The following is a 17,812-nucleotide window of genomic DNA, read 5'->3' on the forward strand; positions in this document are numbered from 1 at the left end:
TAGAACAAATACACAGAATATCAGTAAGGATATAAGAGACTTGAACATTATTAACTAACATAATCTAACTGACATTTATGGAATAGTCACCCAACAACTGCAGAAAACATGCTCTTTTTAAGTGTGCATGGAACATTCACCAAATGGACCATATTTTGGATAATGAAACAAGTTTCAGTACAGTTTTAAAAACTGAAAGTAGAGTATATTCTCTGACCACACATAACTAAACTGGAAACCTGTAGTATCCCAAAACATTACAATGAAATATGCCATTTTTAATAACTCACAGAACCTTTCTTAAGAAAAGTTCCTCATCTAAATCACAAATAACCAAAAATGATTTGAGTAACTATTTTCTCAATTCCCCCAAGAATGATATATAATCAGTATTATTCTACATGCACAGGAAAGAGAGATGTCTTAAGAATTAGTGCTTAATTCACCCATGAAACCCCAGGTAAGAAAGGCAGATTAAGTCAAAGAGGAAATCAAAAGAGAAATTATACAATACTTAGAACTAAATGATAATGCAAATAAAACACATCAAAATTTGTAGTATATATATAACTAAAGCAGTGCATAAAAGACATTTATAGCTTTTAATATTCATACTAGGAAAGAATAAACATTAAAAACAGTAATCTAGGCTTCCAATTAAAGTAACTAGAGTAACAAATTAAATACAAAGAAAGTACAAAGGAGGAAATATAAGAGCAGAAATTAATGAAATAGAAAATGAACAGAAACACTGATGACATGAAATGAAAAACTTAGTTTATCAAAAATTAAACTGACAAATTTCATATTAAACTATGCAAGAAAAAAAGAGAAAATGTAAATTACCAGAACCAGAATTGAAAGAAGGAATGCTACTATAGTTCCTACCATCATTTAAAGAGTACAAGACTATTATAAACAACTCTTAATTCAACAACTTAGATTGAAATAGGTTCCTTACAAGATTTACAAATTATCAAAACTGACAGAGAAAAAAGCTAAATAGCTCTCTATATATCTACCAAAGAAATTGAATTTTTAATTAACAATTTTCCCACAAACAAAACACTAATTGCAGATTACTTCACTGGTCAATTCAATCACATATTCATTTATACACAAGCTTTTAGAAAACAAAACAGAAAGATACACTCCCAGTCACTTTATGAAGCTAACATCTTTCTGATACAAAAAAATGGTCAAAGGTTTTATTTAAAAAAGGAAACCAAAGAACACTACGCCTTGTGAAGAACAATAATCCTTAACAAGTAAATCAAACCTGGCCATATCCAAAAAAGGGTCATATATGATGACCACAAAGGAGTTTATCCCAAGAATACAAAGCTGGCTTAAAATCTAAAAGTTAATTTATATAATTCATAAAATAACAGAATAAAGAAGGAAAATAATAAGATCATCTCAAAAGATACAGATAAAAGTACCTGATACAATGATAAAAAAAATTTTTTTTAAGACTTTATTTATTTATTTGACAGAGAGAGACACAGTGAGAAAGGGAACACAAGCAGGGGGAGTGGGAAAGGGAGAAGCAGGTTTCCCGCAGAGCCGGGAGCCAGATGCAGGACTAGATCCCAGGACCCTGGGATCATGACCTGAGCGGAAGGCAGATGCTTAACAACTGAGCCACCCAGGCGCCCAATGATAAAAATTCTTAGCAAATCAGTCATAGAAGAGAACATCTCAATCAGATATGGGAATCAAAAAAAAAAATAAAAACAAAGCAAAAACAAAATACTACGGTGCTGAAAGAAATTAGAGAAAATGTAAATAAATGGTCATCTTGTGGGCCAACATTATGTCCGATATCCAAAACACATTTCTTTTTTTTTTTTTTTTAAAGATTTTATTTATTTATTTGAGAGAGAATGAGAGAGAGCACATGAGAGGGGGGAGGGTCAGAGGGAGAAGCAGACTCCCTGCCGAGCAGGGAGCCCGATGAGGGACTCGATCCAGGGACTCCAGGATCATGACCTGAGCCGAAGGCAGTCGCTTAACCAACTGAGCCACCCAGGCGCCCCAAAACACATTTCTAAGTCTGATTTGGCCAAGAATCCACCAGTTTGCAACCTCTGCTCCGGATGTTCTAAATTTTATGCTTGGAACAAACCAGATCATCAGAAAACTGAGTACTCAGATTATATATATATATTTTTTAAAAAACCCAATTGCATTTTATCATAAATCTAGGCTTACATTCTATAGAAACAATATGAAGCTTGTCTATTTTTGGAATGCTGAAGACATTATTTACTATAACATGAAGTACCTCCATTATGGGGGGCCCAAACAGAAATTATTTCTGAGACCTAAAGTACACAAAACTTATCAGTTTTCCAGATCATCTAGTATGCCTAAGGAACTTATGGACAATCCAAACCTCAAAACTCATCAAATTTCCAATTTAGTTCTGATTGCTAGCTAATTTGATCTAAATTTAGCAATCTGAAGTAGTTCAGAAAAGATAAAGATGGGTGGGTAAAAAGAAGTCAAATAATAGATCAAGTGCAAAAATGAGTCTGGATTTGATTCTTTAATGTAAAATAAAGCAGTAAAACGGGTAATAAAGCTTCTGAAATATATGGGACCATTATCTCAAACTTCTTGTTTGGAAGCTATTAAAGCCAATTCTTTAAGAGGACTAGTTACAGACTTTTTTTTACATCTAGAAGGGATTGTAGAGAATCTATATGGTACAACTTAACTTCAGAGAGTAAGAAAATCAAGAATAAAAAAATATTTATTTCAAATAACATAGATTATATACCATAAAACTATAACCTATTGATCACCTGGGTTGATTTGAGTAGTATGAATTACTATTTCTTCTTCCTTATTCCATGTAGAGTATACACCTAAGCAAGGCTAAGAGTTCAAAGAACTTCTAAAGGGAAAAAGAAGTGGCTCCTTCACTGTACAAGAATACCTCAAATTAAAATGAGACATAAGCATTTAAGTGCTCAGTGTACAATGCTAAGTCACTAAAGACACCAAGAATAAAACTACTCACAGGAAATCATATGGCAACACTATAAACTCAAGACAATGAAAAAGCCCATTAAATATAATTTAAAAATACTTAAAAATCAATGTCAACATAATTCAGTACTCACTTACTTTAGAAAGATTTATATTTATAATTCATAAAATATTTATAAAGTGATGATTCACCTGCCAAGATATTTTTAAATGACATATGTGGGGCTTAATCTTAATATTTTGGTTCTTTAAATGGATACAGTTATGGGAGAGCAACTTTCTACCCACTGTTGTCTCCATGTATTTTATTTCACAGAGAAAACTAAGAACAACAGGAAAGAAACTGAGAAAGATATTTTGAGAAGATAACAAAATATTATACAAATGTGACAAAATATTAAGAAGGAAAACTTTCCAATATGTGTGAACACTTAAACACCAGTATGTTTTGGCAAAATCCTAACCAGTATTTCCTTATGAAATATAAGAATTTAGAAACTCTACTTCTCAAACGTGCTTATATAGTTCACACAAATATATACTGGTCTTTGTTATGATGACAGGGCATAAATTAAAAATGCAGAACATGTGACAAGGACTGGGGAAGTGTCAACAGGACAAATTCAAGCTTAGAACTAGCTAAGGATAAACACTAGCTAGAGGAATGAGAAGGTGAACAAATGAGAATATCTGTGTGAAATCAAAGAGCCAGGTTGACCACAATATCCAAACATCAAGTAGAGGATCAGAATCTAGACAATGTGTAGAAGGAAAAAAAAAAAAAACAAATGAAGTGGGCAGCAGGTATCCAAACTCAAAGAGGCTAAATCATAAAAGGTCAGAAACTAAACAAAAATTAAGACAGCAGAGGAAACCAACAAGCCGTTTAACACTGGCTCAACACTCTTCCTCATCTCAACAATCCTTTAGAATTTGGAAGCAGAGAAGAGTTATTAGCATTTGAGAAGTGGGAAAGACAAGAGATGTACAGATGTTACTGACATTCCTCATTTCCTGTGGGAACACATGATTTCAATGCCAATTTCAAAATTAAACTGCGGCAAAAATGTAGGCCATACAAAATATACATGTTTATATAAATACAAAGGTATAAGTTAGATTTTAAATAATGTAATTTTGGGACGCCTGGGTGGTTCAGTCGGTTAAGCGGCTGCTTTCGGCCAGGTCATGATCCCAGGGTCCTGGGATAGAGTCCCACATTGGGCTCCTTGCTCAGCAGGGAGCCTGCTTCTCTCTCTCTCTCCTTCTGCTTGTGCTCTCTCTGTCAAATAAATAAAACCTTTAAAAAAATAAAAATAAAAAATAAATAATTTTGCAGTAGGCAAAGGAATTTGAAACAAACAGCTTAGCCTTTGGATAACCGAGATGTACATTATCTGAATCATATTTTTCATTTTCATAGACAATATAAAATAAAACTAGTCCCATAGAAAAAATTTCTCTTGACTGGATGAAAACCAGCTGCAAACTGTCATAGGACACAGAAAAGAAGCCAATAGCCTTTAAAGTGAAAAATATTCAAGGCGCGCCTGGGTGGCTCAGTTGGTTGAGCATCTGACTCTTGGGTTTTGGCTCAGGGTCATGATCTTTCTGGTTGGGAGACAGAGCCCCACATTGGGCTCCCTGCTCAGTGGGGAGTTTGTCCCTCTGCTCTTGCATTCTGTCTCTCAAATAAATAAATAAATCTTTAAAAAAATATTCAAATTTGACTACTTCATATATTTGTTTCATTTGCTAAAATATGAGTATTCAAATAAATTTATGAACTGCTTTTCTAATTATTCAGTAGAATCATAACAAGACATGAGAGAATTTACAAATCCATTTCAGTTTTATTTTAATAACTGTCTTTTTCAAAATCAAAAGTGTTACTATTTAATGTTATTTTACAAGCAAAACCATTTTCTACTTAATTCTAGCTTCTCCTTTCACTCAGACTTAGGAGTCCTCAAACTCCTTTTTCATAAATTCTGAATTTATATTGCAAAATCCTAACCTAGGACTTAAAATTTTAAGCAATTATTAAATTTCCACACAAAGTTCTTCCCACTTCTTAAACTTGCTTTATTATAGTTGAAGAGTAAAGAAATCCTAGAGGGAGAAAAGAGATTAAAGAAGTTGGGACTATGTGATGAATTAAGAAACTTGATAAAATGGTAAAAGGAAACATTTGAATCAAATAGACTTAAATCTTAATTTTATGTCCTTACTGATTGTGAACTTGGGGAATATACTGTAAACCAGTAGTTACTCAAGTGTGGTCCACAACATCCATGGGGATCCCTGACTTTTCTAGAGGATCTGTGAAGTCAAAACTATTCTTATAATACTAAGATGTTATTTCCCTTACTGTGTTGACATTTGCACTGACGATATAGAAATAATGGTGAGGAAAACTGCTGGCTCCTGAACATGAATCAAGGCCATGGTATCAACCATATTCTTTCTGCCATGCACTCATAATTTAAAAAAGGCGGAGGGGGTGGGGGTGGCAGGAAAGAAAGCCAGTTTCCATTATGAAGTAGTAAAAAGTATTAATTTTTAAATTTCCAACCTTGAATATATGACATTTTAATATTCTTTGTGACAAAATGGAAAACATTTCTGCTAAATACCCATGTATGGTGGTTATGTCAAGACAAATACTTGTGTAAATGTGAGCTAAACCAATAGCTTTTTTTGTGGAATACCATTTTTACTTGAGACAGACTATGGTTATTCATATTTATTTGGCAGACATTTTCTCAAAAATGAATGAAGTGAGCCTATCATTTCAAGGAAAAGAACGCACTTTGTCATCAGTAATAAATTCAAGCCTTCAGGCAAAAATTAGAATTTTGGAAAATTTACCCCTGACACTGTGAATGTGACAGCTTCCCAGTTTTTGACTTTTGTAAGTTAAGCGCTGATATTAGCAAATGTGTATGTTTTTTTTTTACACTGCAGAATGAAATGTAGCAATATTTGGAAGTCAATAAGTATGTGAGAAATTATTTTCCAAATGACCAATGTATGATGTTACAAACTTATGCATGAGTACAAGATCCATTCAAAATGTGCACTAAACCAGTGGATTTTAATCTAATAAAGTTCAGAAAACTCCCTGATAATGTTTTTTTTATATTCCACACTGCAACTAACCTCTAGGAAACTAGCGTTTGTGTAGTTTTAGGAGTGGTATCGAAGAATATCCGTAATTATCTGTAAGAATATGAAAATATTCTTCCTTTTTTTATCCTCATGTAAGTGTAAGATCAGATCTTATTCTTAGACTTCCTCCAAAATAATGTATTACAATAGATTGAATATAAAAGCAAATGTGCATCTAGTTATCTTCTATCAAGCCAGACTTCAGAAATAGTTGTAAAAATGCAAAACAATGCCACTCTTCTCAGTTTTCTTTTCTTTCGGAAATTATTTTTTATAAAAATGTTAACATGTAATGGATTTATATTAATTATTTTTAAATGAATAAATGTTAATGTTTTTAGATGTTCTTAATTTTAATTTCTAATATAATTATTTATAAATATAACTCTCATAAACAGAGATCCTAATGAGTCCCCAATTATTTTTAAGAGTGTAAAAGAGTCCTGAAATCAAAAAATTTGAGAACTGCTACTCTAATCATCTTTGAGGCTAAAGTTTTCTTGGTCTGTCAAATGGGGAATGATACTAACATAAAATAGTATATGAGGGTTATCATCACTTTAAAAAAGAGCTAACAGTCAAGTATTAACTGTTAGCTGTGCTAAATGTTTATACCAATTATCTCATTTATTCCTTACAAACATTCTAGGAAATGGATACCTACCTCTTCAGAGAGTCATTTAGAGGATTAAATAAAACAATGCTTCTGGAGTACTTGGAATAGTCCCTCTGTATACACCTTAAAATTTCAATAAATGGTAACTAATGTGCTCAATTACTACTGCCACCATAAAACTATGTGGGTATCCAACGTACAACATATATCCATATATAACCAGCTAGTTAGAAGCCTGATTCTATCCAAGACCAAATTATTAATGACCAATATTGATTTAACCCCTCATTAAACCAAAAGTTATCTGATGGACATTTAACGTTTATGAACACCTCCTGAAAGGCCTTTGTCTTCAAAATCTGGAAGCTATATAAACCAAATATCAGTGGTTAAGCAGAACTTTGATGCTCACCAATTCTGTAGTGACCAGTTCACTTCCTATCAGAATGAGTTCTTTAGTCAGGTGTCGGAACAAGGACCCCTAACAACGCGGAACCAGGAAAGTGTCAATGTTTTTGCATGTATATGCAGATAATACATGATGTAGACCCTTCTTAATTCACACACCATAGCATGCATTAACTACTACACTATGATGGATTAACATGGGACTAGTGGCATCTGGACAAGTCTGCCCTTACTCTCATATGAGAGTAACAGATTAATTCATACACTTCTAGTTACACTATTATTTTTGCAAGCTGTCTGGAGCTTTCACACTCTACTGAAACATTAGTATTTACAGGGATTATAAACTAATTTAAGTGCATCTTTTAGCTATCCTCTGCTATTCCCCCATCCTTCCCCCGAAGTTGGTGTATGAAAGCAATGTTGCAACTTCTGCCCCTCCCTCCAAGATAAACACACTTTTCAAATAAAAGTATTCATAGTGCATAATATAGCAGGAACATGAATGTGTGTATGTAGAGTATATGAAGCATATATATGAGTGTGTTATATGTATACATACACATCCACTCATACATAACATACTGATTTAAATGGCAATAGAAAAATCTTTAAGGACAAAAAACAGAAAACAGGACCCAGGAGACTTTCTGGACAGCCCAACATTCATAAATATGCTTAACAATTACATAGATAAGCATAAAAAAGATAACCTACAAGTGCTTAAATTAAGGAAAATATATGCTTACTGAAAAATTCAGAATGCTGAAAACGTGGGTTTCAAATTATTCAAATGAACAAATGAAGTAAAATACTAGTATTCAAATACACAGTTGAATGCATCCTGAATTCAAGAATATTTAAATACCAGTGGCAGATATTCTGTCTTCTGAACTTTTAGTTTGTGAAGCAAAATTAGCTGGACTCATTTCATTGAATTTCAAGTACCTAGCACACTGAAGGTACTCAATAAATACTGGAGTGAAATTATAAGATTCAATCTGTTCAACTGTCTAATCTTTCCAAAACCTCTTAATGAATGGAAAATGTTACTTATATCAATTCAAAAATTTACATATTTAACTTAACTTTTCTGCCTCTAGATCAATTTATACTTATGTCCTAAGAGTTACTACAATTCTTCCTTGTGAAAAATGTTACCATGGTTATACTAAATATAGAACTTTAGAAATCCACTGAAGACTTGCTGATACAATATATAAATGATGTGTATTACACAAACCAATATATTCTATAGAATAAAAAGATATATAGCAAGTACCTGTTCAAAGAGTCTACTTCATAGAGATTTTGTATCATTACTAAAAATAATTTTCATGGGAAATAGGAAGCAGATTACCCGTTTGAACTAAAATGCACTATTTACCATTAGCCCATCATGTTGACAAATCAAAAGGAAACAACTTCCCTGCGACTCTTTCAATCTTATTTAAGAACAAAAACAAAAGCAAAAAACTCTCTGATGTCATGATAAATACAGAATAAGAAATGGTTTCATAATAAATCTACTTCCCACGTTTAAATCTGACCCTTAATTTAGTTCTACCCTAAAGGATTCAGCCAAATGCTCAACCCACTGGATCTTTCTGTAAGGAAAAAACAGAGTTGGGGCTTTTAGCTTATATACAACCTATAAAATCAAGTACAGATGAAGCTAGAAACCGTGGCTTTGGTCTGATGAAGGAACAAGACTGGGCATTAGAGTTACTATACTTAATACTGCATTCTTATTTTCATAAAATTGCTACTTTTTAAAATAAAAAATATATCAAAAAAGCATTCTGAAATTAATAAAAATTAAGATAATATTTGTGAAATTTTCTCATTTGTAAAATAATTTTTACAGAAAACTATCAAAACTGGTTCAATTAGGGCGCCTGGGTGGCTCAGTTGGTTAAGCGACTGCCTTCGGCTCAGGTCATGATCCTGGAGTCCCAGGATCGAGTCCCGCATCGGGCTCCCTGCTCGGCAGGGAGCCTGCTTCTCCCTCTGACCCTCCCCCCTCTCATGTGCTCTCTCTGTCTCAAATAAATAAATAAAATCTTTAAAAAAAAAAAAAAAACTGGTTCAATTATAAATAAAACTAGAATATATATAATCAAGTTTCTGAAATGACCTCTCATAAGATTCATGTTTTCATATAAAGAGCTTATACATAAACCTCTCTGGCTTATATACACAGTATTTGGTCACACAAATTTGAAATATACAAAAAAAAGTTTGGAGGACTATCTCTTCTCACTGATCTAAGTACTAAGATCCATTATTACATATGACCTATAGGAAAAGCATCAAATTTCTAAAATTATAATCCTGTCTCAGCAAAAATAACATTAATGAATTAAAAAAAAGAGAGAGGGAAAGAGATTTATATAGACTCCTAAGCTCTTTCTATCATCTGTATTTGGCTATTTTCCCAAGTATTAGTTAAGGTGAGCAAAAACACAAACACTTTGGTTTGGAAAAGAAAATTACTGACTGGATTATATGGATAATTTAAATAAAGAAGTTATTCAATTTAATCCATTATCTTGGGCAGTTAAGAAGCAATGATACTAAGTTGAAAACAACCTTTTCCAGTTTAAGTTTCAGAAACTTACAATATTTTACTTAAGATATTGAAGATCACTTAAAAATTCAAGTTAAATACATATGGGGATATATAATAAACAATATATAAATAAACAAATTTAAAAGGTAAACTATAGCATCATGAAAATTAATCTGCACTATATTCACTGATACTGATTTTTTTTTTACTAAGATTTAATAAGAGCACCTTCAAGAAATTTGATTCAAAGGACCACATTATACTTGAAGACAAAAAAATAGAAGGGGTCCAATGTTTAATGTAAATAACCAGAAATCTACATAAAATTCCAGATGTTCAATAAAGTCACAAAGATGAACATCATGGTGACAAACTTAAAATAGCTCAATTTTAGGTATAATAATAAAATTGTCACTGTGGTATATAGACAAACTTCATTATTCATTATTGGACATTTATACAAGGAGTTAACTCTTTTCAAAAAAAGAAAAAATAATTTTCTGGAAAGCTTGTAGTGTAAAATGCTATTCACTTGCAATATGAGGTATTTTTAAAAATGGTACATTTAGCTCCAGAGATAACAAGTTTACTCTCTTAGGTCATTATGACTACTTATAATTTTGGAAAAGAAACATATTTGATTACTACTTGGTAATTTTTCTCATTTAGTCTGCCAATTATTGACAAATAGTTAAATAATAAAAATAAAGAGAAAACTACTCAGTATGATTTAATGCAACAGGTATATGAGAAACTGAGATTGAAAATTAGAACAATTAAAGTTACAGAGGTTATTTTAATAACCAGTAATATGAACAAATTGGGTAATGTAAAAACATATTAAACAATTTTAGTGGAAATAATGAAAAGCCAATTTCTGAGACAGTATTAGAAAAACCTATATAAGAGGCACAAAATTATGCTCAAGTGGGTTTTTCCCAGAAAATAAATAAGACTTGTAAAATCTGTTATATACTGAAATTTTAAATGGCTAAAGAAAACATCAAAAATAGATTTATTGTAATCTGTAAAATACTGTTCTTTAAAATCCACACAAAAATTAAAAAGCACGTTAAAATATACCACTAGAACTTTATAATCTAATCAGACTTGTTTAAACTGAACCACTAAGTCACTGACCATTCCTAATTACTGAAGTTCCCTCATGAGAGTACATACCACTATTTCTAAGTAGGTAATTCATACCATTTCTAAGAATACTCAATAGTATAAAAAAAATAAAGAAAACTCAGTAGTATCAAAGTTTAAAAAGAGAGAGAGAGAAAAGAATGGAAATTAACCAGAGGATTCAACTCAGACAATAAGCTCTTAGGAGAGGGGGAAAAGTATGTTGGCAGGTGTCTGCAAGGAGCGAGATAATACAATGGAATCAGTTTTCATTCTGCAGAACAACCATGAGACTTGCTGCAATGTCAGCTCCAAGCACACACTGAGGGACTCCAGAAAATGCTCATTGATCATGCAGCACTTTATAATGCGCATAGGCTTTTTTTTCTCCTGCTAACCCCGCCTAGCTTCCCTTTGCAGCCTATTTTCCCAAGCCCTCTCCCCCAATACAATCTCTTCCTGCAGATAGTGAAATATTTAATAAATTGTCTTAACAGTGTAAGTATTAGGAATACCACTCACCATCATGAGCCTCTTTATCTTATTAGTATTTTTTTAATGAGGGAGGGAAAAACTCTACACATCCATAGATTTAAAAATGGGCATTAAATATATCTATATCTACAAATACAAATGTTTGATAGTTATACTACAAGCAAAGCCAAAGCCCATTACAGTTTCACTTTGACATGTATTTCCTGGAACTGATTTATACTCAAATAGGTTCTTATAAAATTGATACAACCAAGGAAAAAAAGAAAATTAATTTAAAATTCTCATGACTCAAAATGCAGATTTTTATTGTGAGCTCTCAATCATAATGCCTTAATCTTAGGGTCTTTTATTTTTTAACTTAATAATTTATTTTCTAATGTCAAAGTCACATGAAAAATCCAGAACCAGAATGTACCAGCTAAATTAAGCATCAGATTGATATATATGCTTAATTTTATTCCAGAAACGAAAATAATCAGCTGTTTTTAATAGTTAACAGCAAGCAGAGCTTTGGGCTTAAATATGTAAATGAATTCTAAGACATATGACACTAAACCTACTCAAAGCTGCTTTGTAGACCCCACCTTCTAATGAGTTAATCTAAAGGTCACCACCAGCCAACGTTTTTTATTAAGTCCGAGGCCCTTTCTTTTTTTTCTATCAAACATATATTTACAATTTACAAAACATGAAGTTTAAACAAAATAATTCTAGACCTGTTTAGTAATCATGTGAACCAGACTGGCAAATTCTCACAAGGAATAAGGTCTGACCATATCTTGCTTTTTTATGCTCTGTCTCTCTTTGCTCTCTCCTCTAATCTATTCATCTGTAAAATAATTCCGGCAGATAAGATTTCTTTGTTCAGATTTCAACTTTCATTTCATTTACAAACCTAGCCCTACCTCAAGAATGTCTTCTAGAACATATGCTTCCATTTCAGCCGCTGTCTCCACCATGTTTTATCAAACTGCCATGTTTCTTACTGCACTATGATTAGATCATTGCCAGCAGGAACACTCCTCTGTGTCAGCAAGGGAACAGGAAATGGAATGTTCTATTACATGCCTAAAGCAGCTTAGCTGTTCACTAGCCAGGCATCTACCAAAAGAGCAGGGGGTGACTCACTGTGTATTTTTTAAAGATACAGAAGCTCTATTCCAAAGCAAACTTCTGTCAAGTAATTTCAACAGACAAAATAAATAAAGTCCCCTATTTTACCATACCAAATTTTAAAATCCTAAAATTTCAAAAAAAGAAATAATTATACATTTTTTTAAAAGCTATTTAAACACGTCTGGCTTCCTGGTTGAACAAAAGAGGTTGAAGTGGGTTACGTAGCAATTTATCCTTAGTAAAGCCTTGTAGTGAGATTAATGGCTGTATTAAATACGCAAAGAAGGAGGCAAGGTAATACCAAATTAGGAATTTGCTACATCAGGCAAATGTATTACATAACATATACATTACAGGTGCTGACTTAAGGGTGTCAAAAATAATTTTTAATGTAGATTTTTTTAATAGCAAACTGGTATTCTAGAAACTAATCTGGAAATATCTAAGAGAATGAGATCAACATTCAACTGACTTACAAGTACTGAAGCAAGACATAACACATCATGGTTATATTCATTTTCTAAGAATGTCTTTAACTTCATTTACTAACCAGAGGAATGGCCTTTCCCCCACCCCCTATCATAAATACTACAAGAAACTAAGAGATTTCAGATAAATGAAATTCAGAAACACTATCTGGATCATTAAACAGCAAATAAAGTTGGTGACTGACAGCAGAGCCAATTTATATTATATTCACTAGTATAACTGATCCTCAATTTAGTAACATTTGTTACTTTGTCAAATTTCTTCCTTATGTAATCTGGAATATGAAAAAAATGCAATGGAAAAGGAACAATGCTTTACGCTTTGTGGCAGAAATAAAATTAACTGTGCATGGGTAGGAGTGCCACACAAACTAAAACTGAAGTGATTCCTCAATGTACTGATTAACCAATCTAATTATAATTCTAAGGTGAACAGTTTTTCTTGCCTAAATTTTCCTAAGGAAAGTGATTTTTTAAAGGAAAGGGAGAATATAGGAAAAAAATTAGAGGAGGGAGTTATTATTAACACATATGGCCAAATCTAAGCTGAGAAAAGCGAATGACATTGCCAGTAATGTCTCCTCAAAATGATGTCGTGTTTCAGTGGAAAAGGATTTTGTATTTCTCTTGGGCCTCAGATTATTTACCTCTAAAACAGTATAACATTCATTCAACATGGAGTATCTTCTGCATATTAGAAACTATTCTAGATATAGTCAGTAAGGCATAAAATTTCTTAACAGCATCTTTCTTAAGGCATAAAATTTCTTAATATATGAATATTAAATAAGAAAAATTAGCTAGTACTTAATATCTGATATTTAGGGGGTACCCTTAATGTGTCAGAAAAAATGAGGCTTTTTTGTTAATAAACATGTTATTTCACCCTTATAATAACCCTGCTAGGTGATAATAATTTAAAATAATATTAAGAATTACATCATGCAGAAAAAAAAAAAAGAATTACATCATGCTTACTATATGCCACATGCCATTTTAAGTGCTTTGTATGTATTAACTCATTTAATTCTCACAATAATCCCAAAAGAAAGGTAGGAACTATTATCTCCATTCTACATATGTAGAAACTAAGACACAAAAGGGTTAAGAAATTTGCCCAACTTATTCCCAACTAAGATAATTAAGCTGAGGAGCTAAAATTTAAACCCAGGCAGTTGGCTCAAGAGTCTATCCTCTATCTATTCCTCCAGGTAATATTAGTCTCATTTTATGAATAAGGAAATCAAGTCTCAGAAAGTGTGCACAGTTTTATAGCAGGGTAAGAATTCAAACCCAGAACAGTCTGACTCCAAAGGCTGTGTGAAATTAATGGAAAACAAATGATATTAAAAATAAGGTTTTCCCTCAGGCCATATATAGTGATTACATCTAAGTATGGGTATGCCTGGCATTTGTGGAGGCTTCTGAAACAAAATAATTTGCATTGTTAAGACCTGGCTTAAGAGAAACTAGCAAAAGGGCTTTTACTATTTCCTTTCTTCAAGGTCAATTATTTTTATGCATCAAATTGCTTCACCCTTAGATTAAGAGAAGTCAGTAACAAGGTTTTTCTTTCTCAAACCTTTCTCCAACATAAGCAAGCAAAGACAGGTTTGAGTTCAAAGAACTCTTACATTAGGTCACTTTTATTTCCCACAAACCAATAGGCTTTCCAACTTTATATGCTAAGGAATCAGGGCCCTTATGCCTCAAGTCAATTAAACCATTTACTCTCTCCTTCCCTTCTGTTCTAGGATTACAGGGTGCTTCTCTTATCTTTTTAGATAATTATTGTTAAGTTTTTATGAAAAAATATGTGATTACAGTTTTCCTCCAAGATTATGGATGTTTATATCCATTTATCATCTCTCTCTCTCCTACACATCAGAAGCTTGATGAAAGCAGGTAACATTTTGTCGCCAACATATACCCAGGGCCAGCACAGTCTCTGGCATAGAGCAGGCACTTAAGCATTTGTTGAACAACAAATGCCATGAATTTGGGAATTGTTGGATAGCCAGTAATGCATCCTAATTATTGCTACCATTAGGAATAATTTCTCATAACAAAAACATTTGATCTGTGACTAGGTCACTGAAATAAGATATTAGAAATACTCAACACAACAAGCAGAATATATTATTTCAGAATTTCTGTAATTTTTTTATTATACAAGCAAAACAATTATTTATTTTTATTTTCTGGTCCTTTTTGTTAATATGATGACCTATGCCACAGCATGAAATACTTGGGCAAAGTGTGTGAAAGTGATTCATATGTATCAGCCTTAAAATCCTACATACCAAAGTGAGACACCTTCCTTCTAGTTCAACCTCATCACCTAGGCAAAAAAAAAAAAAACAAAACACCCTGTTTTTCCAGTTGCCTAAACTGATTTCAATGGCACAAGGTCTTTCATTTTTTGCCAAGAGCAAAAGCATTAAAGTGCAAATAGTAATTAACATAGAACAGTTATGCAAACAAATGCAAGCCAACATATGTAAATAACAAATCATAAAAGAAAATACTAAAAGTAAGATTCAAATGTCCAAAGTGAAGAGAAAAGCCTCTCATAAAAAAGAGGGGAAAGGACAAAAGAAGCTCAATAAATACCAAGACTGGATGAAGGAAATCTTCTAATATTACAATTTTATTTAGGACCAGCACTGGTTTCTTTGAATAAGGAACAAGAAAACCACACACACACACACAAATGTGTTGAGGACAAGCAAGCAACATTATTTTGTGACTTAACACTTTGATGTTTGTTCCCCCATATAAAACTATTTTTAATCAAAAATTCCTTGTAAAGGGAGTTTATTCGCATCAAATTTTTTTTTGTTTCTTTTCAAAATCCACATTTCCAAGCAAGGACAGATCATTGGTGGTAGGACAAATGTAACAATTTCACCCACCTACAAAAAAGCAAACTACTAGAAAAATATACAACTTCACCTCTCAAAATGTGTGAAACATAATCTTACTTTGTAGTATCTCTTTCTCTTTTCTACCTGTAAGTTGTATTTTAGCAGAAATATGAAACCCAAGTGTGAAATAACCTGGACCAAGCATAAATGATACAGATATTAAAGAATTAAACAGAACTCAAAAGACTAATAAAATCTGGTCAAATTTCTGAAAGCAACTTTATTAAAACAACACTCTCTCAGGATGTCTGGGTGACTCAAGTTGGTTAAGCGTCTGACTGTGGCTCAGGTCATGATCCCAGGACTTTGTCCTGGGATCAAGTCCTGCATCGGGCTCCTTGCTCAGCAGGGACTGCTTCTCCCTCGGCCACTTCCCCTACTTGTGCTTCTCTCTCTGACAAATAAATAAAATCTTAAAAAAAAAACAAAAAACACTATCTCCATGATTTTACCTTATATTTCTCCTGAACCAATCATGCCATAATAATAACTGAAGGTTCTAGAAGTCTAATGTAGCACAGTGATATTCTTTTCATTACAACCAATGTTTACTTTCTTTTTTATTAACTATGGTGTTTAAAGTAATACATGTTCGGGCGCCTGGGTGGCTCAGTTGGTTAAGCGACTGCCTTCGGCTCAGGTCATGATCCTGGAGTCCCGGGATCGAGTCCCGCATCGGGCTCCCTGCTCTGCAGGGAGTCTGCTCCTCCCTCTGACCCTCCCCCCTCTCATGTGCTCTCTCTCTCTCATTCTCTCTCTCTCAAATAAAAAAAAAAAAAATCTTTAAAGTAATACATGTTCATGGAAAACATTCACATATATAAGAAAATAAAGAACAGTAAACCTACCTCTTAGCAACTCTTAAAAGGCACAATTAGTGTATTCTAGAAATAATCTACATACATGATGTATATCTTAGTGTAAGATTACTTTTTATACAAATGGAAGCATATTATGCATATTCTTCTGCATCCCCATTTTTAAAATTTAACACTCCATGATAATTGTTTCAGGTTAGCACATGTGGGTCTATCGCTTTGATTTTGATAGCTGCTAAAATTTTCACTGAAGAACTATACTGTATTTAATCAGTTCCCTACTGATGGGTATTTGTGTTGTCTCTAATGTTTCATAATGCTGCGATGAGCATGCCCAGAGCAAGGGCACACATAATACACATGCCTAAATATAACTGTATGGTCCATTTCTTGATAGATATATCTATTTAAACTTTTATGCTACCATACTCTGAAGAAGTTGAATTAATTTATATTTTGACAATGAATGAGACTACTTCTATAGAAATATTAAGTATTGACACAAATCTATTAAAAAACCCAGTTCAGAAATCAGCAAGTTTTTAAAACCCATATCTATGTTTATCCCTAGTTCATCATTTCCACTTTTCAAGTAATCTCAAATTAAAGTTACACCTCCTCTCATTTAATTTCTGTCCCTTACCAAAATACTTGGGACCCTTACCAAAATAAATCACATAAAGCATAATAAAAAAATTTCTGTCCCTTACCAAAATACTTCTGTCCCTTACCAAAATAAATCACATATATTCATTCCCCGACAGATTAGGAACTTCAATTGCTATTTACAAGAAAGAAAGGAAAGGAAAGGAAAGAAAGAAAGAAAGGAAGAAAGAAAGGAAGAAAGAAAGAAAGAAAGGAAGGAAGGAAGGAAGGAAGGAAGGAAGGAAGGAAGGAAGGAAGGAAGGAAGAAAGAAAGAAAGAAAGAAAGAAAGAAAGAAAGAAAGAAAGAAAGAAAGAAAGAGAAAAAAGAAAAGAAAGACAAATTAAAGAAAAAAGGCAACAATGCAGACTCTATCTATCTATATACATGTATTTGGAGAAGAGAAAAAAATGGGGAGGAAAATATCTTTTTA

General features: G+C 32.7%; 1 protein-coding gene across 6 annotated transcripts in view; it reads right to left on the reverse strand.

Annotated features, from left to right (window-relative positions):
- ANKRD17 (ankyrin repeat domain 17) overlaps window positions 1-17,812 on the reverse strand; it is a 164,862-nt gene that overhangs the window by 118,685 nt on the left and 28,365 nt on the right. The window contains exon 1 of one of the 6 annotated variants that reach the window (XM_045881018.3): window positions 12,293-12,651. The exons of the other annotated variants lie outside the window; for them this stretch is intronic. Coding sequence (XP_045736974.1) covers window positions 12,293-12,346 — 54 coding nt within the window. The 5' untranslated portion in view covers window positions 12,347-12,651. Of the gene's footprint in view, window positions 1-12,292; window positions 12,652-17,812 lie in introns of those variants that run through there. 6 annotated transcript variants of the gene reach the window in all.

Source organism: Mirounga angustirostris, unplaced genomic scaffold, assembly GCF_029215605.1.
Source record: "Mirounga angustirostris isolate CCGP_5_RB_7025 unplaced genomic scaffold, mMirAng1.0.hap1 SCAF_2, whole genome shotgun sequence".
Taxonomy (NCBI): domain Eukaryota; kingdom Metazoa; phylum Chordata; class Mammalia; order Carnivora; family Phocidae; genus Mirounga; species Mirounga angustirostris.